The 24,270-nt window shown below is 36.5% G+C and overlaps 1 protein-coding gene across 3 annotated transcripts in view; it reads left to right on the top strand.

The window, feature by feature from the left end:
- TMEM245 (transmembrane protein 245) overlaps positions 1-24,270 on the top strand; it is a 102,923-nt gene that overhangs the window by 20,108 nt on the left and 58,545 nt on the right. For 2 of the 3 annotated variants that reach the window (XM_082403906.1, XM_082403904.1), the window contains exons 4-8: positions 3,192-3,308; positions 5,580-5,804; positions 6,965-7,134; positions 10,072-10,095; positions 15,169-15,273. In XM_082403906.1, the coding sequence (XP_082260032.1) occupies positions 3,192-3,308; positions 5,580-5,804; positions 6,965-7,134; positions 10,072-10,095; positions 15,169-15,273 (641 nt within the window). The remainder of the gene's footprint in view (positions 1-3,191; positions 3,309-5,579; positions 5,805-6,964; positions 7,135-10,071; positions 10,096-15,168; positions 15,274-24,270) is intronic. The other variant, XM_082403905.1, reaches the window with a different exon arrangement.

Genomic DNA, 24,270 nt, shown 5'->3' with positions numbered 1-24,270 from the left:
TCTTCTCTAATCTGTTCTTGACCAAACAGTAGGAATGATCTTTTTATATCTCAAAACTGATTATTTATTTACAGAGTGGGGAGATGTGGTCATAAAAGGGCAACATGAGAGATCTTTGCAGTGATGAAACTGTTCTGTATCTTGTGTCCATGCTGATACTCTTGATTGTGGTAACATACTGCAGTTTTGAAAGATATTACCATTGCGGGGTGGAGGGGACTGGATAAAAGGTACACAGGATTTCTCTGTATTATTTCTTACAACTGCATGTGATGTTACAATTATCTCAATAACATTTCAGTAAAAAAAATTATTATCCTATTTAAAACTCTTCAGTGCTTTCCTACTCCTTTTGGGGTAAAGACTAAAGTCCTTAGTATGGTCTTCTGCGACTTGCATCATCTGGCTTACCATCTCCAGCCTTGTTTATTTGATACCAGTTTCCTACTGTGTTCAACATGCCAGTTTCTTCACTTACAGCCTTCCTATTTGCTTCCATCATCCAAAATATTACTTACCTTCCTTTGGTTAAGTCCTCCTCATTCTTTGTATGTCAGCTTCATTTTTACTTCTTCTTCTTTTTTTTTTTTAAAGGAATCATTTGGGAAACTTTTTGTTTTTTTTAATAAAACCCCCTTTTATTTATTTATTTATTTTTGGCCACTTCTCATGGCATGTGGCATCTTAGTTCCCTGACCAGGGATCGAACCCACACCCCCTGCATTGGAAGGGTGGTGTCTTAACCACTGGACTGCCCAGGAAGTTCCCATTTTTACTTCTTAAAGAGAAGCCTTTCCTGATTCTCCAGACTTAGTCAGATTTCTTCTGTTAGGAGCTCATAAAATACCCAGTATTTTTTCTTCATAGCAATCACAGTTTGTATACATTCGTTTATTTGTGTGGTTCTTTAATTCGTATCTGTCTCTTCCACTCAGCTCCGTGGGGGCAGGGTCTGTGTTTTTATCCCCAGCATTCAGTACAGTGAGTAATGGAAACATGTAAGACATGAAAGACACTGTGTTTTTCTGTCAGCCCTTGTTCTCTTACTGGCATCAAAAAAGCACCTTAGATACCTAGGCCAGGAGAATAGGTTCCAATCCAGATATCTAGCTTATGCTCTCTTCCCAGATCATGTTTGAGTTTCTCTTGGATTGCCTAAAAATTAAACCTCTTTCAGATTACAGAGGCATTTATTAGAGGAGGGATAGGATATGATTGAGCAAGATGAGCACGCTTGATCCTGATGGCTGAGGCTACCAAAGAGCCATCTCAGACCCCTGGCCTGCTTACCTCTAGAAGATGGCCAGCCCTTGAATTTGTTGGGTGTGCAGAGTTTATCTGAAGCTGTAATTCATTAACCTTCCGAATGTCATGGCTCTTTTCATTGGCTTGGCAGAGCTTTATGTTGTCGCATTGAATAGTGGCCTACCCAAAGGTCCCAGCTGCATGAGTGTGGGTGTACGTATGATTTGGTGACTGAGAACACTCAGCGTTCTCAGTTGGACAGTGGAATCCATGCCAGCTAGTCTAAATAGAAAGAGGTATTGGTTAGCATAAAGAATTTGTACATACAGAATTTTTGGAAGGACCAGACAATTAAGCTTGGATCTGACATGCAGAAGCAACGCAACCAAGAGAAATGCTCAACGACACCAAAGGACTGTTTGAGCAGAAGTGCCACAGCTGCTGCTGCTTGCCACAAAGTTGGAGATCAGACAGCATAACCTCTGGAACTTCTGCTAAGTACCTGCAGAAAAACCATATGACTGTATTTGACATGAGAGCTTCCAAATTACAGTGAGTCACTTAGGGCTTCCAAGTCTGCACAGGCTTGCCTGCACAAGTGTTCTGCTGTATCACATGTGGAACTGCAGCTGCAAAGGAGTCCAAGAAATACAATCCTTAGCTTTCCAGTCTCTAGGGCACAAGAAAGCACACTAGAATGAGGTGTTGTGTGAGCTAGTCTGTGTTGTCTGCCATAGCAAATTAAAGGCTGACCATTATAGACAGACCTCATTGACCAGTGAATGTTTTTTTTGAATCTCGTGAAAATGGTTAAACTTGGTTTACTACCTATTAGGAACTTAACATGAGAACCTGTAACGTGAAACAGGGTAGTGATGATCTTTTAGATTTTCAAGTGGTGGATTTCGCCTGTGCTGAATTATGTACTTTATAGATAGTCAGTTGACCCTTGAACCATGTCAGGGTTAGGGACACTGACTCCCCCATGCAGTCAAAAATCTGTGAGCTCCTGTCTCTGCCTCAGAAACAAAGGAATTGATAAATGACTCACGCAAGGGCAGGAAGCTGAAACAGTTTGGGTAGAATCAGAATTCAAATCCTAGTTCTTTTGATTCCGCATGTTGTGATCTCTCATCGAACAAAAACTTTTCCCCACACTTAGTTAATTTAAAAATCTGTAAGATGAAAATACAGATACTATATTTATTGAAAAAAATCTGCGTATAAGTGGACCTGCACGGTTCAAACCCGTGTTGGTCAAGGATCAACTATATATGGTTTTGCATGATACCCATACATTTGCATATTCACTCATGGAATGTTGTTATTGAGAGCAAGTGTGGGCTGCTCCATGCTGTACTAGGGGCTAGTAATACAAAGGAAAGTAAGTCTGCATTCAAGAAGCTCACAGACTTGGTGTGGCAGTGTGTTTCAACAGAGATGTGCAGTAAAATTAACCTGTGAAGTAAAAAAAAATATAAGCGTGGCACTCCATGTTTATATATCTACTATCTGCCACATGCACCAGCATCAAGTTCCCAAATGAGAGAGATACACAGAGAGTCCAGGAACCTGCATTTTTAGCAGACTTTCCTGTTGCTTTTCTTTTTTTCTTTTTTCTTTTTATTGGAGTATAGTTGATATACAATGTTGCATTAGTTTCAGGTGTACAGCAAAGTGAATCAGTTATACATATATCCACTCTTCTTTAGATTCTTTTCCCATATAGGTCATTACAGAGTATTGAGTAGAGATCCCTGTGCTGTACAGTAGCTGTTGATTCTTAAGCATTCTCCCTTGGCGAAGAACCACTGGTCTGGTGGGTCAGTGATAACCATTTTGTTATATTGCTGTTGAAAACTTAGGAGTATGTTTCAGTTTGCAGGTTATTTCCCATTTTGTCCATTGCCTTTAAAAAGTTTAAAAAATGCGTGCTTGTTTTATAGGAGCAGAGTTACCAGGGCAAGTTATCTCCATGGCAGCTTCTACTCTAGCAACCTTGGCCATCTCCATCACAGGGTATGAATCGAGCACTGAGGACCAGCCCTCTCCCCAGCCTGCAGGTGACTGACATTGTGAAGGAATGCCTTCAAAATATTCCGGAAAATGAAATGCATGTAGAATATAAAATTAAGAAAGACATTAGCACCACAAAATGCTACTTACTGGTCCTTCATTTTTCTCTCTGGTTCCTATTTATACACTTTTTTCCTTCTCATCTTTGTTCTCATATATCACTTTTTTTCATACATTTAATTATCTTCTTAGGTTTCTTGATTCTTCATTCTTTCCTTTTTTTTTTAAAGTGCTTTTCTTATTTTTCTTTTTTTATTCTCTCTCACTTTCCTTTCGTGTTATTTTCCTCTTCTTAGGGTCCTATTTACCTTTGTCCATATTTTCTCCTACTTAGTCCTTTTATTTTCCATTTCTTCTGCAACTGTCAGTTCTCCTCCATTGTTCTATTTTGCTCTGACTCTTTATGTTGCTTTTGTTGTTGTTCCCTTTCTCCAGCTCTTTCTTTTGTTTTTTATTTTCCATCTTCCAGTCATTCATTTCTTGGGCATTTCTTGCTTTTCTTCTCAAAGTTTGCTTTGCATGCCTCATGCTATTAGTATATTGACTGTTTCCCTTAAAACAGAGCCCTCTGGTTGTTCTGCATGCAAAGCTCCTGTAAGATCCAGCTGGTAGGTTTATACCAGCTTTAAAGTCACACTGTACTTGCACAGGATTCAGGAATGTAAAAGGCCTTCCCTGTCTGTGCCAAGAGGTCCATTAGTGCCAGAGGTTTGGGAGTTAAGGAATGTTTTTCATGAGCTATTTTTGAAGAATGGACTTCAGAGAAGTCTTGAAAGAAGGGATCGGCTAAGAAAAAGGCATTTGGGGTAGTAGGAAAACGTTATTTTTCTTGCACATTGAATCATGTTTTCAAAGTGGAAAGGGGATGATGTTTTAGTTATGGACTTACTGTTCTTCTAAATATCTGCCACATCCACCAACGTGAAGTTTCCAAATTAGGAAGATATTCAGAGAGTAGAGTCAAACAGAAGCATATTATAATTAGCTTGCGCTTTAGCCCCAAACCTCAGGGTAGAATGTTCTGGTGAGGTGGGCTGACTTACCATGGTGCTAGTTACATCAGTAGTAAAAATGTACGCACAACTAATCATTTAACATTAAAAAGAAACACTAAGGAAATTATGACATAATGCTCAGAAGGCTACTGTGTGGTTACTTATGAAAATTATGAAATAATAGGGAAGGCATTGTTAGAACAAATATTTAGTGAGTACGTTCCATACGTCAGGTACTATTGTGTGTGTGAGGAAATCAGTGGAGGGGAGCGCAAGATAGACAGGGTCTTAGCTCTCCTGGAGCTGACATTCAACTGAAGGGAGAAAGTGGGAAAGGTCATAAGTGGAACATGATACAACTATGTAAAATATGCAAAGACAATGGGGCAAATAGGGTGTTGAGATTAGGGGTGTTCATGTTTTTTTTTTTACCTAGACTTTAAGAAATATGGTATACTTTTATCATTAACTTTTTTTATGGAAGGCAAAATGCAGGTTTTAAGATCTTGTGCATTTCCATCATCATGGTATATTCTGAGTAATAGTGAAATGTAATAGTAGTCGCGTTGTTAGAAAACAGTGCCTCGTGAAATGATTGAGTGTGATATCCTGTATTTGAAAATTCCTCTTCCCCAGCAGTCTGTCATTTTTCATATCTAATTCTAAGAGAAAGATATGCTGCAAATCCCTGGCTCATTCTTGTAAGAGCAGTTGGCTCCATTTAGGTAAAATGACGCTGAAAAGCCATATTGTTTCAGAAATATATATAAATACATCTACTATAAAGTTAAAAGAGGAGGAATTTTTAAATAAAGAATTCTATATGTTAATATTTGTTGCTTTATATGGTTTGGGTAATTTTCATGGGCTAATTATAATTCTCAGTTACTTTGTCATGTGTTTTTCTTGTTTTTTGTCTAAATGATAGATGTAAAAATATAAATGATATATATATGTCATAAAAAAACTTGCACAGTGTTAAGTGTATAAAGTAAAAAGTAAAACATTTCTCATACTCAACCCTACTCCCCAAAAACCTTAATTTCCTTAGATGTAAACACAGCATTAATTCTCCACACCTTTTTCATTGCATATGCAAGCATACATCCAAGTCTTTTTTTCTTTTTTAACCCAATGTAATCATACTGTCAGAATACATTTTGAGAGCTTAAACTAGGATAGCCTAGCTAATTGCTCTGTATTACTGTTTATTAATGTAGACTAATATGTGGGTGTTTTTTTTTTTTTTCTTTCCCTCTTCAGGGACAGAAACCATGGACAGAGGAGAACCCCCTCCAGCACTGTCCTCATCTGCTTCACCCTCCTCCCCTTCACCCACCTTGGGCAGACAAAGGTCTGAAGTTGGAACATTTCTTAGAAAGAAGAAAACTAGTGATATCTACTTTGTGTCTCTCCTTTGGGCCATTGTTGGAGTCCAGATCTGGTTGAACCTGTGGATTGTACAGTTGCTGCCAGTGCCTATTGCAGGTAATTGGTTAATTATGATCTTGTCTATGCCTTTGAAGACTTTTTTCTTTAACTTTTGGATTTTTGTGTTTGAGATAACTTTACTGTCTTTTTGAATAAAAAGGGAGAGCAGGCTGTGAACAAGGTGGCTCCTTAGAAGTTTTTACAACTATAATTACCCTGGTCTTATTCTTGAGACCATGGGAGCTTTCCTAGGACCTCTCCAGAGATTTAAAAATGCTGATGAAGGAATTGTTGAATTGGCATGTAACGCTGACCTCATGGTTCAAAATAGTAAACTGTGAACTGTTAGATTATAAGGCCAGGACTAAGGACACAGAACCCCCTTGAGTTAGGGAAGTTATGGTGGTTGGGATCCATTATCTAGGGTCCAAACTTCAAGGCAACCCTCACAGATAAACAGCACTTCCTTCTGGTCCCTCCACCTTCTTAGTTGGCCTTTAACAGAAGGCTTAACCTCCGTTTGAAGGGCCACCACACTGCCCACCTGCAGAGGGGTACTTTCACATTGTAGTCTGCGTGGTTCCCACTGAAGTTACATAGTACACAGCTGTTTGTGACAGCCCTGCTCGTACTCACCCTGCTTCTCTACCGAACCCCGGTAAAAGATTCAGATGTACAGAGCAGCATTGAGTAGAGAAGTAGAAACACAAATGAAAATGTTGCCCTGCAGTGGTATAATCATGATGCGTATGGAATACCTTATACTTCTCTGGTCACTAAACATCAAACATCTAAGGAAAAGAACAAAATTTGGCCAGAGCAGCTATAATAGCCGAAGAGATTTGGACATGTCAGGGGTTAGTATTCTTTACCCTGGAAGGGTAAGGCGTGAGGGGCCAAGATCATAGTCACTGAAATCTTCATGATCAGGGTATCTTATGTTTATATAGGCTGTGAATCCCTGACCCCTTCAAGGATTAAGACTTCACAGAGAAGGAGGGATATAGGTGGGTGGGGATTGTGTGAAAATTGTCCCAATTACACCAATTTGGAATATTTTGAACTTTCTTCTCTCCCTCCTCCTTTAAAAAAAAAACACTGTATTTTAGCACTAGCTTTACTGTTTTAGGAAGTTATATGAAATTGAGGAAACTATTCATGTTAAAACTTTGTAATCTCTATCTTTTTTATGTGTGTATTTCTCATCTCCCTTATAGTATGGATACTCAAAAAGCTTGTTATTCACTTTGGTGTTGTGAACTTCCTGGAGAAGCGCTGCTCCGTGTGGTGGCAGGTTATAGAGCACTTCCTGAAGGAGCGGCAGGAAGCCCTGGCACCGTGGCCAATTATCGGGCTTGGAAAATTCTTGTTAAAAGTTGATAGCAAGGTATTGTATTTTAAGAACTTGAGCTATTTTAATGGGGTTTATGTATTTCATTGTCTAAAATATTCCATTTTATGGTATATTGGTATTTATGTTTTATTTGTGGATAGCACATTTAATGTCTAATTCTATGATGAAATTTAAAGTTTAGAATTATGGTTTATATAAAGATGGGATAGATTTAGTTTCAGTAAGTATTGTGTTAGTATTTTTACATCTTAAAAATGGGAGACAAGGAGCACCTAGTTCAACTCTCTCATTTTATAAGGACCAAATTGAAATCTAGAGGGGTTAAGTGACTTGCCTAAAATTATATAGCCAGGTGGTGGCTCAGTTCAGTGAATATTTTTGGGAAAATTCTCATGTGTCAGATAGTATGCTCAGTCTTAGGGAAAATCAGATGAATCCTGGAAAACTAGGTACAGAAGCTGTGTTTAGTGGGGAGACAGCAATCCTTTAAAATTTAGAGGCCTAGTTAGATTCAGAGGCTTGGTTAAGAGCATAGGCTCTGAATTCAAACTCTGGATTCAGATCCCTGTTCTACTTATTAGCTATGTGACCTTGGATGAGTTTCTTAACCTTTCTGTGCCTTGGTTTTCTTACCAATACAATGAGTATAATAGCAGGTATACCTCATAGAATGGTTGTGAGTGTTAAATTTGAGTTAATATATGTACAATTCTTAGATCAGGATCTGGTACACAGTAAGCTCTATGTAAGTGTTAAGCTATTGTTGTAATTTGGGGAGGAGAAGTGTGTACAGCATACAGTGGTAGTACTGACCAAGAAATGACTCACTGTCGGAGAGCGGTGGGAGAGGGGAGGTTTTGCAGCAGAGGTGATGCCAGAGCAAATTTTGAAGCACAAGCAGGAGTTTATTAGGTAGATATGGCAAGAAGAGCAGGTGGATGGAGCAGTGCAAGGGCACAGAGACTCCCATAGCATGAGTTCTTAGGGAACACGAGGAAAATGGCAATGGCTGGGATATGTGAAATGGTAATTAGTGGGAGGCAAGGCTGGAGGGTCAGGTGAGACTGGATCACGAAGGCCTTTTTGTGTGCCACGCTGTGCAACCTGGACTTCATCACAGGGCTGGTGACTGCTTCCTTTAACAGGTCCATCCATGACTTATGGTTGAGAAACACTGTTAGTTGAAACAAATGTAGATATAGATGAGAACAGTGACTGGAGTTCATGTGAGGGGGGAGGAAGTCGAGGGAGATGCAGGGGATACATTTTCTTACATATTGCCTGATGGTCTTCCAGAAAGTTTGCCAGTTTTAATTCCCACCACTGCAACATGTGAGAATGCCCATTTCCTTGAGCTCTTGCCAATACTGGATGTTATAGTGTAACAAAAAGTCCATTTTAGTTTTGTAAAAAGAAGTATCTCAGTGTTGTTTTAATTTGAAAATTTTAAAAATAAAAATTAGGTTGACCATCCTTTTATTTGCTTATTGGCTGTTTATATTTTTCTTTTGTAATTTGCCTATTGTGTTCTTATTAAGATTTTTCAATTTTTTAAATAAGAAAGAATCTAAAACTTCTCACAAAAATTTCAACATATTTATCACATCTCCCTGATTAAGGTGAAGCGTTATCTTATTAGAGCAGATTTATCACTTCAAACGGTTTAAAGAGGGTAACTCTTACTTCAATTAATTTCTTTGTCTTAGCACTATCGGATGGGATAGAAACTGAATCCCCTTCTCAGTGTTCCCATGTACTTGTATTTGGAACCCTTCATTTAGGAAAACACTACAGTTGTGTCAGTTGAAGTTCCAGGGGTGTCAAAAAGTATTTGTTATGGAGTAGCCTTGTAAAAAATTTTTCATTTTTGTTCTAATTTATATGTCAATCTGTCCTTCTTAAAGAAGAGAGACAGTAAAATGAATAAAACTAGCATTTTCTGTTATATGTAATACATACCAGAATAAATGGCTGTCTCAAACTGAATATTTAATTATAATTGATGTCAAAATTATGTTCTGTGTAGTATAATAATATATGTGGGCTCCTGCTTTGGGGAATAAATCTATTTTTCTGTTTAATTTCAATTGATTAGACCAGTGTTTTTGAAATGATCCATATACAGGAGATTGTTTTAAGTATGTGTCTAAACATGTATTGGGTGTACTTTAGGGAAAGCTCTGCAAAGAGCATTTACAGTCACTCTGATGAAATTATGCGTCTTGGTTTTTATGCTTTTTATGTCACTAATAATGCCTTAAATCTTATGTTTACTGATTTTTAGATTATGTATCCACTAATCAGCATGAGTTATTATAGTGCTAAATATTGTGAGGTGTAGATGACATAATGTTTATGTGAAAAAAAGGATAATATATATGGTAGAAAAATGTGTGCCTAAAAAATTGGAAATGGAAGGAAATGCACCAAATCTGATCAGAATCTTAGATATGTCTGCTTTTTTGCCAGGTGTTCACTGTTCCAAATGAGCACTGAAATGTTTTACTGTAGGAAATGTGAAATAAGTAGTATTATAAAGCTATAACTACAAAGTTCAATGAAAATGTGGTATATGAACATAAATTAGTTTATACAGGGACTGAAAATCCTTTTGGTGCATGCTATGTGAAAAATCTTAATTATCACTTTGATCTTTGGAATTTGGTGTGAAAGTTCAAGCCTATAAGCATTCAAGTTATTTTTATGTATTTTTAATTATTGAATTGCCAACAAAGCTTGTGGTTATCATCATTTCAATCATGTATCTTAGAGGACTACTATATTCACTTGATTTAAAAACTTTGTTAATGCATTACAATTTTTTTTTCCAGTTTTTCCTTTGTCTGAGATAATTTCCTCCTCATGCTCTCAGTGATTTTCTTTTCTTTCCTTTTCATGCTATTACTGTATTCTCTAATGATATGCCACTGTTCTTATCTTCTCTCTCTCACCTTACCCCCTATCCTCAAGCTCTGGCACTGGCTAAATAAGAAGGTAAACAAACACCCGGATTTTGGTTTTTACTATTGAATTCTGTAACTTCCCCCCAAATCTCCGTTCTCACCCTGTTTCTGTCCATATGTCAAACTAAGTTTTTGTTTTTAAAGTTCTAATTATAAGCTATGGAAGGTCATGAAGCATTAATATTGTCACAGTACAATTTGCTAAAAACTCAAAGCCATTTTTTTAGGATGTGGATGATATCTCCTTGCCCAAGTGTGTGTAAGTTCTGTCTTGTAGTCCTTTTTGTCCACTGTGATTTCCATTCCTTTTTAGCTCTATAATGTGACCCAGTCTGATACTCTAATCTCCTTTGTTGTGTGAGAGCACATTAGGCAGAAGTTACTAAAAAGGAAAGAGAACTCGTTATGGCTACTTTTTCTATAAATAACACAATAATTTTAAAAAAATATAAATTTGTGAAATATTTGTCTGATTCTCTTGGCTGGTAATGTTATATGTTGTCCTTTTTAATAACTAGTATTCCAAAATTTTATTTTTATCTTAAAAAAGATTGTAGTCATGGCCTATGATATCTAATTTTATGTATTTCCCAAAGTGTGAGGTATCTGTGGTCAATGTCTCACGTGATCAGCATGGAATTTTCAATAACTTCAATAAAGCCTAATGCAGATATATTAGGAGTGCTGTATCTCTGATATATTGTCCACATACAGTAGTTCTGACTTAATATCATCAGATCCCTAGGGCAGATAGCAAAAGATGACATCATTCATGTGTATTGTCTTTAAACACAATAAGACCTTAAAAATCTTCAGTGAAAATATAGCAGGCCTTAAGAAAGATGTGGTACCTCTTGGAAATAGATTAAAATGTGACTCTTGGGTGTAAAGATTAGGGTTTCATTCTTTCTGTTGAAACAAGAAAGGGGAGACTCTTGACAGTGCTTACACTTTTAAACGTTGGATTGAGAATAAGCAGTGTGTGAAATAAATAAATACACACACATACCACCACCACTACACACACACAAACACACATACACAAACACACATACACAGATGGCTATGTATACCTCCACTCTCTAAAAAACTGGTATGAGTAAATGAGCTCAATCCTTGGCAAATGGTAGTACTGCAAATATAAGTTACATTTTCTTACTTTGATTAAAGTAGGTGATTTTATATATTTCCCCAATTTGTGTATATTGAAATGAAATTGTCCTCTAGAGATGAGAGAAAGGAGATTTAAAGTCATTAGGTTCAGGGACTTCCCTGGCGGTCCAGTGGTTGAGACCTCGCCTTCCAATGCAGGGGGTGTGGGTTCGATCCCTGGTTGGGGAGCTAAGATCCCACATGCCTCATGGCCAAAAAACCAGAAGATAAACAAGAAGCAATATTGTAACAAATTCAATAAAGACTTTAGAAAAAAAATAAAGTCATTAGGTTCAATCTGATTTAACCTTTGGTGACTAAATGAGTTAGGTTACCTAATTCATAGCTGACTGGTTGTGAGTTAGTTTTAAAAGATTCCTAAGAGATAGGTAACTTTTTCCTTTTCCTTGGTGATTCCATGTAGTGTAGGTAAAGCATTGGTGTAGAGTAGGAGTAACTGCTTTAAGTTCTGAGGAAAGCATGTAAATAAGTTGAGGTCTGTTTTGTTACATTTCATCCAAGGTCAGAAAATGTGCAGCATTGGGTATTGGTATTCCAAGTTCAAGTGGAGTGAAGTAGACAGTAATTCAAGAGAAGTGAGGGTGAGAGACATGTCTCTGATTAATTGAAATGTAACTGTTTCTTAAGACTTAATTGTTTTATTTCTTAGTATTTATTATTTGCACTAAGACTACTAGAATTTGGTTAAAAAAAACAAAGCAAAATAAAAACCTCCAGGTCCAGAATAACGAAATAGAAAACTCAGTAGTGGAATGACACTTCCTTCATAGTTTGATAAATAGGGCCAGTTTCAGAGTGTCTTTTGGTATAACTATAAATTTACTGACATTGCTACATTAAAAAAAAAAATGCTTGCCCTTCATTTGTACTTGAAACATTAAGAATGTTGTTTTAAAATTACTCCCCTTCCACTTTTAGAAAATAAAGTTTAAAATCTGAAATAATTTCTCTTGGTGTGGAAGGCTGGGAAAGTTACTAGACGACTGTGCAATTTCCACGAGCAGGGCAGGGTTTGACAGGTTGTGTGATTCCCTTTGCCCAAAGCGGACCACAGAACAGGATGAGCCTCATGGGACAGCGCCACTGGCATTTCTTTACGAATTCTCTCCTCCTTCCTCTTCCACTTACCCCTTGCTTCCTCTGACCATGTTTCTCTTCCTGTGTCTATCAGTTGCTGTTTCCTTATGAGTCTTGTTCCATTCACTCTTTCAGGGGGTTCTTTTCCTCCATAAGTTTTCTATCCATTTTGTTTCCTCTCGATTGGTCCTTAGTTCTTCACGTTTTTAAGTCTTTCCTGTCTCTCTTTCCCACTCTTTGTGCTCTTTCGCTTTTGCTGTCTTCCGTTTCGTCGTGTTTTCTCACCTTATATCTTAGCTGGCTGTCATGTGAATAGAACCCCCCCGCCCCAACTTTTTTGCTTATGTATTGAACATCTTAAATGACTTGATTTACAGGCACACCTCAGAGGTATTGCGGGTTGCATTCCAGACTACCCCAGTAAAGCGAATATTGCAAATAAAGCAAGTCACATGATTTTCTTTGGGTTCCCAGTGCATATAAAATTTGTTTACACTATACTGTAGTCTATTAAGTGTGTAGTAGCATTATGTCTAAAAAACTGTAAACTTTAATTAAAAATACTTTATTGCTAAAAAATGCTAACGATCATCTAAGCCTTCAGTGAGTTGTAGTAGTAACATCAAAGATTATTGATTACAAATCACCATGGCAAATACCATAATAATTAAAAAGTTTGAAATATTGGGTGAATTACCAAAATGTGATAGAGAGACACAAAATAAGCAAATGCTTTTGGAAAAAATTGTGCCAATAGACTTGCTCAATGTAGGGTTGCCACAAACCTTCACTTTGTAAAAAAAAAAAAACATTATCTGCAAAGCACAGTAAATTGGAAACGAGGAAAATAAAACAAGGTCTGCCTGTATTTTAAATTTTGAACAAAACATCTAACCCTCAGTATTATCTCTTGAAAATAAATCTTTAGGTGCCTCTTATTCCAAGTCTTAGGTATAGGCTTGTGATAGGAAAATTCTACCCTGGCTTAAAAACAAAATTTGACTTTTGTAATGTTGTTGTACATAACGTGTTTGTGAATATTCCATGTTTTATATGTTAAAAATACCCAGACATAAATTTAGATATTCATACTTTCCAAATAAAACATCATTTATGTTAACATATTTCAGGATATGACTTTTTCTAAAAAAAATTGAGGCTCCTAAGTTATTTTCAGAAATCATAACTTGTGAATACAAATCCGGTCTTAATTCTGAAATTATTTTATTTATCTTGCCTAGTCAAATATGTATTAACTGAGCTTTTACCACATGCCGTGCACTGTTAGGTTTTGGAGATACAAAGAAGAGTAATACAACACTAGCTCTTTCCTCAGGAACTGTATCAAGAACTAGATGTGGAGTTAGTTTCTGATCATGAAACTTTTCAGTTTCATTGGTTTTAGAACTTAACTTTCAAAATATGACCTCTGACCTTCCATATCTTAGAAACCTGTTATTACTTTTTTTAATCTCTGCATTGTCTTTGATGCTTTGGTAGCATGCACTGAAAATTAACTCTTCCGTTTGAAGCTGTAATTGCCAAGATAAAAGATGCACTTTTTATCTTTGAGTTCACTGTACCATTGATCTCTTAATGACAGTGTGCTTCATGAAAGATAAGGAGATGCAAGCTTATAATCACTGAGTGGAAAATAAATGTTTTAGAAGGCATGTTGTTTTAACCACCATTTTTTTGCTCTTGGATGTTTAACTCACTGTTTGGAGAACATAATATTTAAATTAAGAGTAACTTATTCAGCAGTGCTCATGTTGGAGCTGAGGGGTGCAATGTGGTATTTCAGTCGTCAGTCTGTATTTTTGAAATGTTAAATGGTAGCTTTGCATGGCAGGAATTCTAGAAATCTATCAGAATTATATAATCTCAAAACAAAAATTTATATAAATGTAAGATTATTTGTGATTGTGAAAGATGAGAGAAGTTATACTCAAAATAGAACGTCAAGTAGCATTTAGGGAAAGCATAATTTTAATTATTGATTAAGGAATAACCATTACTTTAATGATTATTCTTTATTTACAGCCAATTACAATTTGTCATAAAGCTTATGTTTTAAAAAGAATAGAAATGTCAAGTTGGAATATCATATTTTTAAAAGTATTTTATTATGAAATATTTCAAATATAAAAAGATAAGAAGAGCACCCACATGCCTATCTTCCAGCATGACAAAATATTACCTATACAGTTGAAGCCTATTGTGTACCCCTCCCTGCTTGTGCATCCACTTCCCAACCATTTTGCCCCCAGGGTAACTACTATTCTGAAATTAGTATTTATTATTACCTTAACATTAGATTTTATTCTTACTGCTTTTATAACCCTAGTGACATTAAAGGGAAAAAATAGTTTGAATGTAATTCCCATTTTAATTTGCTCCTATTTTATCTGTATAATTTAGGACATACCTGTACTGTAAGAGTCATACTTTTTCTAAAGTCATCTGTATTTGCTAATTGACAGTAAAGTTTCATGAGATTTGAGGTCACTAATGGATTGTCATTGTTTTGTTTAGAATATTTATCAGATTGTAAATTATAATTTGAAAGGTAAATATACCACAGTATGAGAATCCAAGCATAGATACAGTTTATATTCAAACTGACTGCCTTTTCTTAGATATGACAATAATAAACTCTTTCTATAAACAACAATGGTAATTAATATTGTCACTTAACTTTCTAAAGTGGTTTATAGCTTTCCCTGCTTTAATCATTATGCCATAGTTTGCTTTGCAATGCTGAATATCTTGTCTTCATGATGTTTGAATACATATGTGTTTTTATTAAGTTGTGTTTGGAAGATAACTAATTCTCTTTTTCATTTCTGTGCAGATGATCATCTGGCTGGAGAAGATGTTAGACAAAATAATTAGCATTTTCATCATATTTTTGTTAGTGATAGGAACCCTTCTTTTAGCCCTACTCCTGACTGCAAAGGTAGAGTACAACAATACTGTTATCATTAATAAACTCTTAATTGTTAGAATTTGTCATGTAGATACGAAGCTAGCAGATGCAGGCATGGGAAATATTACTTTGCTTATAAGTATGTTATAACAGTTAAAGTATTTATGATTTTTGTATTACTAGTTTTGCCATGAATTTGCCTAATATATATATATATATATATTTTTTTTTTTAAAAGCACTTTTCTTTTTTATAGCTACTTTATTTATTTATTTTATTTTATTTTTGGCTGTGTTGGGTCTTCGGTTCATGCGAGGGCTTTCTCTAGTTGAGGCAAGTGGGGGCCACTCTTCATTGCGGTGCGGGGACCGCTCTTCATCGCGGTGTGCGGGCCTTTCACTATCGCGGCCCCTCCCGTCGCGGGGCACAGGCTCCAGACGCGCAGGCTCAGTAGTTGTGGCTCACGGGCCCAGCTGCTCCGTAGCATGTGAGATCTTCCCAGACCAGGGCTCGAACCCGTGTCCCCTGCATTAGCAGGCAGATTCTCAACCACTGTACCACCAGGGAAGCCCCTAATATATTTTTTAATGTGCATTTTTATTTATTTCATAAAAATCCTCTGAGGTAAATGCAGATGAAAAATTAAGATACTGAGGAAAAAGTGGCTTCTTCTGTCAATAGGAGAACTACGATCTGGTCTCATGACTTCTAGTGTAGATCCTGTTTCCTAGATCAGAATTCAATTCCTTTCCTTCATGTCTCATTGGTTTTTCTGCTGATTTACCATTAGGATATTTCTTGCTTTCCAGATCCTTCCAGCTTGCATTTCCTCTCCCCCTTCTTAGTTTGCACTGCTGTAACAGAAAACCATAGACTGAGTGCCTAAAACAACTGACATTTCTCACAGTTCTGGAGGCTGGAAGTCCCAGATGAAGGTGCCAGCATGGTCAAGTTCTTGGTAAAGGTCCTCTTCCTGGTTTATAGATGGCTGTTTTCTCCTTGTGTCCTCACATGGTGGGGAGAAAGAACATGTGTCTCTTCTTATAAGGGCACTAATCCCATCATGAGAGCTCCACCCTCATGACCTAATTACTTCCCAAAGGCCCTACCTCACATTGGATATTAGGATTTCAACATACAAATTTCGGGAGGATACAAAAATTTAGTCCATATCACCCTGCTTTCATCAAAGAAAATCATTCTCCAAAGTGCAGCTAAAATTTTCTCTATAGTGATGTCTCTTACGGGCTATTTAAAAAACTTTTGTAATCTATTTTAATCTTTATATTGACTCTACTCAACTCTGCATCCCAGATTTTTATATGTTTTCCAGGAATTGTGAAACTTACATGAAATCATGGATATGAAAAATTTTCCTGTAGTGCTGTAGAGATGTGGTAGTACCTGTTATCAGTAGATAATCTAATATGCAGCAGTTTACTAAAGGATTACACTGTTTCCTGCTATTTGACTTTCCACTTGCAAGTCCTGTTCTCAGTCATTCTTAGCCTCAGTATGCCCTGATCTTATCAACCTGCTCTCTCTGTACCTGTTTCAGTTTCAATGCAGTTTTTATCTGTTCTTTGGATTTTAATCGTGTAGTCACTTGTTTAGACTCTGCAGCCTTGTTTAGAGACCTTTCTTTGTTTTTGTCATATTTCACCTAAACCTGTTCTTAGAGAAATCTAGTTCCTAGTTCTTAGAGAAATCTTTCGCCAGTATGGTCTTCCGTTTTCCTTTTTTCTCTTTTTCCTCTCTCTTCTTCTATTCCACTCTCCCTTCTTCTTCCCCTTGAGTAGGGTCTTCTTGCCTGCCCATCTCAATTGTTCATCTTTCAAGTTCTTTTTCTTTGTTCATCCCATGCTTCAGTGAGCTTTTGCTTCCCTGAACTTTCATAACAAGTATTACTAAACCACTTCTTTGTGGTCTAGGACTCATGCAAACTGAGCTTTTGAAGGAAATTTACTGGTTATCTAGTTCATTCTCCCAACCAATAAAAGGATAATTCTCTAAAACACCATGACAGTATCCATTTGAATGTCTAATAGACATCTCAGATGTAACATGTCAAAACTGAATTCCAGACCTCCCTTGCTTGTCTGTTCTTCTCACAGTCTTCCCATTTTGGTAAGTGACAGCTTCATTCTGCTTGCTCAGGTGAAAAGCCTCAGGGTCATTCTTGACTACTTTTTTTCTTTTATATCCACATCCAGTCTGTCAGAAAATCCTTTTTGCCTCCATTTTCCTGATATATCTTGGGGTAATAGCAGGGTGAGGATGTCAGGTAATATCTTTCTACCTAAAGCAAGGATAAAATGGTATAAAAATGACTATAAACACCATATCAGGGCATTGGAAAATGACCAGTTAGACAATAATTTGAGGAGTATTTGCTCATGAAAAACTGCTACCACAGCTGATAAAAACATGTAGTTTGTGACTTTCTTGCTTGGAGTTACTTATCCTCATCTGCCTGGCGTGAGCAGCAAAAACCTGCAGCTTTTCTTATGGGAGGTGGTGGATTTGGTTTGGGACTGGCAACAGAGAAGCTGTGAATTAAAGGGGGAGATTCTGGAAGCAAGAGAGCCATAGAAGGGCTGAGATTAATAAATCACACATTCTAGACCTGGTATATGTGAGACCTCAAGGAGTCCTGTGAATATTGAAAGCCTGGGAGATTTGAAAATTTGTTGTGCCTTTGATTGTATTTCTCAACTCTCACTCATCTCAGGCTGCAGAGGATGAAGCTTCCTAGTGTGAAGTGTCTGAGCATAACTTCTGCCAAAATTATTTGCTGTCTGTTAAGCTATTCAGATCTAGGGGAAACCCTTAGGCTTTTCAAAAAATAAAAGACATTGAGCAGAGACATTAATGACAGGGAAGACAGACTTTGCAGTTTGATTATGGATAAGTTATTTGCTTACTGAAACAAACTAACAGCTCTCAGAGGTACAAAACAGAATCCAGAGTTGCTGCAGCACATTTTTAAAAAAATGTATTTTATTTATTTATTTGCACCATGTCTTAGTTGCAGCAGGTGAGCTCCTTAGTTGTGGCCAGTGGGCTCCTTAGTTGTGGCATGTGAACTCTTAGTTGCGGCATGCATGTGAGATCTAGTTCCCTGACCAGGGATTGAACCTGGCCCCCCTGCACTGGGAGCATGGAGTCTTAACCACCACACCACCAGGGAAGTCCCTACAACTCATTTTTTTACATCCAATTCTTAACCAAAAATTACTAGATGTACAAAGAAACAGAAAAATGTGACTCAAGGGGAAACAACCCCAAAGAATTAGACACTTAAGTGGTCCACATGTTGGATTTAGCAGACAAAGAATTCAAAGCTGCTATTGTAAATATGTTCAAAGAATTAAAGGAAAGTATGCTAATAATGAGTAAACAAATGCAGACTCAACAGAGAAATGGAGACTATAAAACAGAACCAAATAGAAATCCTAGACTGAACTGAAACTGAAAAGAACAATAACAAATGAAAAATCACTAGATAGGCTCAACAGCAGATTTGCAATCCAGAAAAGAGAAACTAGTGAATTTGAAGAAGGATCAGTAGAAGCATACAATCTGAATAACAAAAATTTTTAAAATATTGGAGCCTCAGAGATCTGTGGGACAATATCAACGTTTCTCTTAGAACCTAACAGACATGTAATTGGCATCTGAGAAAGTGAAAAGAAAAAAAGTTGAAAAATACTTGAAGAAATAATGGTCAAAATCTTCCCAAGTTTCATGAAAAACATTAACAGATCCAAGAAGCCTGGCAAACCTTGAGTAGAATAAATACACAGAAACAAAAAATCACACCTAGAAGCATCATAGTCAAGCTTCTAAAAGCCAAACAGAGAGACAAAGAATCTTGAAGGAAGCAAGAGAAAAATTACACATCACACACTGGAGAACAACAAAACAATGAGTTAATTCTCAAACAGTGAATCCGAGGAGGCATTGGAATGACATATTCAAAGTCTTGGGGAAAAAGAAGTAGTCAACTAAGGATTTTATAATCAGTGAAACTATTCTTTAAAAGTAAAGGCAAAATAAAAACATTTCTAGATAAACTGAAACTGAGAATTTGTTAATAAAGAGACCTGTACTATAAGAAATGCTAAAGGAGTTCCCTCAGACTGAAGAGAAATTACTTTAGAAATAACTCTATCCAAAGGGAGAAATGAAGAGCACTTGGTAAATATATAAGTATATATAAAAGTTATATTTTTCCCTCTCCTTCAGTTTGTTTGGACAACATATGCCTATTTAAAGAAAAATTATAACACTGTATTGTAGAGTTTATAGTATATGTAGATAAGTTAAGTACGTATAACCGTAGCATGAAGAAGAGGACTGGGAAATGGAACTAAACTGGTATGAGGTTCCTATAGATATTTTACTGGAAGTAAGTCAATACTAACTTGAAGTAAGTTGTGATAAATTAAAGGTATAAGGTTAAGATAAACAGCAACTACTAAATAACGCAAATTTTAGGGGAAATAAAATAGTATACTAAAAAAATAATTGCTTAACACAAAAGAAGGCAATAAAGGAGGAATAGTAGAGATGGGACAGATAGCAGATAGCAAAATGGCAGATCTGTATCCAGTCATATCAGTGCTTATATTAAATATGAGGCAACTAAACAAAAGGCAGATTTTCAGACTGGATATGAAAAAGCAAGTTCCAACTAAATGATATCTATAAGTGATATACTTTAAATTCAGAACCAAAAAGATTGATAGTAAAAGGATGAAAAAAGATATACGAAGCAAAATGTAAACATAAGAGATGTGGAGTGATTATATTAATATCAGACAATGTAGTTAAAACAAATATTACTGGAGACAAATGAGGACTTTTCATAATGATAAGAGTTAATACTGCAGTAAGAAAAAAAAATTACAAATGTGTGTTCTAACACTAGAGCTCTAAAATACATGAAGCAGGGATTTCCCTTGTGGTCTGGTGGGTAAGACTTCGTGCTTCCAATGCAGGGGGCCCGGGTTCGAACCCTGGTCAGGGAACTAGATCCCGCGTGCATGCCGTAACTAAGAGTTCGCATGCTGCAACTAAGAAGTCCGCATGCCTCAAAAGATCCTGCGTGCTGCAACTAAGACCTGGCGCAGCCAAAATAAATAAATAAATAAAATCTTAAAATATAAAATACATGAAGCAAAATGTTCAGAATTAAAAGGAAAAATAGGTAAATCAATGATTATAGTTGGGGATTCATTAATACTCTTCTTGGAATAGTTGACAGAATAAGTAGATAGAAAATTTGTAAGGATATAAAAGCATTGAAAAACATTGTCAAGCAATTTGACCTAATTGACAAGAGCAGAATCATGTTCTTCTCTTTTTTTTTTTTCTCTTTTTTAAATTTTTGTTTATTTATTTATTTATTTATGGCTGTGTTGGGTCTTCGTTTCTGTGCGAGGGCTTTCTCCAGGTGTGGCAAGTGGGGGCCACTCTTCATCGCAGTGCGTGGGCCTCTCACTATCGTGGCCTCTCTTGTTGCGGAAGACAGGCTCCAGACGCGCAGGCTCAGTAATTGTGGCTCACAGGCCCAGCTGCTCTGCGGCATGTGGGATCTTCCGGGACCAGGGCTCGAACCCGTGTCCCCTGCATTGGCAGGCGGATTCTTAACCACTGCGCCACCAGGGAAGCCCTCATGTTCTTTTCAAGTAAACATGGAATACTCACCAAGATAAACCATGTGCTCAATACATTTAATACATTTATTAATTTTTCAATTTTATTTATTTTTTTATACAGCAGGTTCTTACTAGTTATTTTATACATATTAGTGTATATATGTGAATCACAATCTCCCAATTCATCCCCTCCCCCCACTCGGTGTCCATAAGTTTGTTCTCTATATCTGTGTCTCTATTTCTGCCTTGCAAACTGGTTCATATGTACCATTTTTCTAGATTCCACATATATGTGTTAATATACAATATTTGTTTTTCTCTTTCTGACTTACTTCACTCTGTATGACAGTCCCTAGGTCCATCCACATCTCTACAAATAACCCAATTTCATTCCCTTTTATGACTGAGTAATATTCCATTGTATATATGTACCACATCTTCTTTATCCATTCATCTGTCATTGGGCATTTAGGTTGCTTCCAAGACCTGGCTATTGTAAATTGTGCTGCAGTAAATATTGGGGTGCATGTGTCTTTTTGAATTATGGTTTTCTCTGGGTATATGCCCAGTAGTGGGATTGCTAGGTCATATGGTAGTTCTATTTTTAGTTTTGTAAGGAAACTCCATACTGTTCTTCATAGTGGCTGTATCAATTTACATTCCCACCAACAGTGCAGGAGGGTTCCCTTTTCTCCACACCCTCTCCAGCATTTGTTGTTTGTAGATTTTCTGATGATGCCCATTCTAACCAGTGTGAGGTGATACCTCATTGTAGTTTTGATTGGCATTTCTCTAATAATTAGTGATGCTGAGCAGCTTTTCATGTGCCTCTTGGCCATCTGTATGTCTTCTTTGGAGAAATGTCTATTTAGGTCTTCTGCCCATTTTTTTGACTGGGTTTATTTGTTTTTTTTTTTAATATTGAGCTGCATGAGCTGCTTGTGTATTTTGGAGATTAATCCTTTGTCCACTGATTCGTTTGCAAATATTTTCTCCCATTCTGAGGGGTTGTCTTTTCGTCTTGTTTATAGTTTTCTTAGCTGTGCAAAAGCTTTTAAGTTTCATTAGGTCCCATTTGTTTATTTTTGTTTTTATTTCCATTATTCTAGGAGGTGAGTCAAAAAAGATCTTGCTGTGATTTATGTCAAAGCATGTTCTTCCTATGTTCCTCTTAAGTTTTATAGTGTCCGGTCTTATATTTAGGTCATTAATTCATTTTGAGTTTATTTTTGTGTATGGTGTTAGGGAATGTTATAATTTCATTCTTTTACATGTAGCTGTCCAGTTTTCCCAGTGCCACCTGTTGAAGAGACTGTCTTTTTTCTATTGTATATCCTTGCCTCCTTTGTCATAGATTAGTTGACTGTAGGTGCGTGGGTTTATCTCTGGGCTTTCTATCCTGTTCCATTGATCTATATTTCTGTTTTTGTTCCAGTACCGTATTGTCTTGATTACTGTAACTTTGTAGTATAGTCTGAAGTCAGGGAGTCTGATTCCTCCAGCTCCGTTTTTCTTTCTCAAGATTGCTTTGGCTATTCGGGGTCTTTTATGTCTCCATACAAATTTTAAGATTTTTTGTTCTAGTTCTCTAAAACATGCCATTGGTAATTTGATAGGGATTGCATTGAATCTGTAGATTGCTTTAGGTAGTATACTCATTTTCACAATGTTGCTTCTTCCAATCCAAGAACATGGTATATCTCTCCATCTGTTTGTGTCATCTTTGATTTCTTTCATCAGTGTCTTATAGTTTTCTGAGTACAGGTCTTTTACTTCGTTAGGTAGGTTTATTCCTAGGTATTTTATTCTTTTTGTTGTCATGGTGAATGGGATTGTTTCCTTAATTTCTCTTTCTGATCTTTTGTTGTTAGTGTATAGGAATGCAAGAGATTTCTGTGCAATAATTTTATATACTGCAACTTTACCAAATTCATTGATTAGCTCTAGTAGTTTTCTGGTAGCATCTTTAGGATTCTCTATGTATAGTATCATGTCATCTGCAAACAGTGACAGTTTTACTCTTCTTTTCCAATTTGTATTCCTTTTATTTCTTTTTCTTCTCTGATTGCTGTGGCTATGACTTCCAGAACTACGTTAAATAATAGTGGTGAGAGTGGACATCCTTGTCTTGTTCCTGATCTTAGAGGAAATGCTTTCCGTTTTTCACCATTGAGAGTGATGTTTACTGTGGGTTTGTCATATATGGCCTTTGTTATGTTGAGGTAGGTTCCCTCTCTGCCCACTTTCTGGTGAGTTTTTATTTTAAATGTGTATTGAATTTTGTCAAAAGCTTTTTCTGCATCTATTGAGATGATTGAAGGTCTTTATCCTTCAATTTGATAATATGGTGTACCACACTGATTGATTTGCATATATTGAAGAATCCTTGCATCCCTGGGATAAATCCTACTTGATCATGGTGTATGATCCTTTTAATGTGTTGTTGGATTCTGTTTGCTAGTATTTTGTTGAGGATTTTTGCATCTATATTCATCAGTGATATTGGTCTGTAATTTTCTTTTTTTTATAGTATCTTTGTCTGGTTTTGGTATCAGGGTGATGGTGGCCTCGTAGAATGAGTTTGGGAGTGTTCCTTCCTCTGCAATTTTTCGAAGAGTTTGAGAAGGATAGGTGTTAGCTCTTCTCTAATTGTTTGATAGAATTCACCTGTGAAGCCATCTGGTCCTGGGTTTTTGTTTGTTGGAAGATTTTTAATCACAGTTTCAATTTCATTACTTGTGATTGGTCTGTTCATATTTTCTGTTATTTCCTGGTTCAGTCTTGGAAGGTTATACCTTTCTCAGAATTTGCTCATTTCTTCCAGGTTGTCCATTTTATTGGCATAGAGTTGCTTATAGAAGTCTCTTACGATGCTTTGTATTTCTGCGGTGTCCATTGTAACTTCTTCTTTTTCATTTCTAATTTTATTGATTTGAGTCCTCTCCCTCTTTTTCTTGAAGAGTCTGGCTAAAGGTTTATCAATTTTGTTTTCAAAGAACCAGGTTTTAGTTTTATTGATCTTTGCTATTGTTTTCTTTGTTTCTGTTTCATTTATTTCTGCTCTGATCTTTATGATTTCTTTCCTTCTGCTAACTTTGGGTTTTGTTTGTTCTTCTTTCTCTAGTTCCTCTAGATGTAAGGTTAGATTGTTTATTTGAGATTTTTCTTGTTTCTTGAGGTAGGATTGTATTGCTATAAACTTCCCTCGTAGAACTGCTTTTGCTGCATCTCATAAGTTTTGGATCGTCCTGTTTTCATTGTCATTTGTTTCTAGGTATTTTTTGATTTCCTCTTTGATTTCTTTAGTGATCTCTTGGTTATTTAGTAACGTATTGTTTAGCCTTCATGTGTTTGTGTTTTTTAC

Source organism: Balaenoptera borealis, assembly GCF_965194805.1.
Source record: "Balaenoptera borealis genome assembly, chromosome: 8".
Classification (NCBI taxonomy): Eukaryota; Metazoa; Chordata; class Mammalia; order Artiodactyla; family Balaenopteridae; genus Balaenoptera; species Balaenoptera borealis.
Note: the sequence above shows the minus strand (reverse complement) of the source record. Positions and strands in the feature narration are given on the sequence as shown.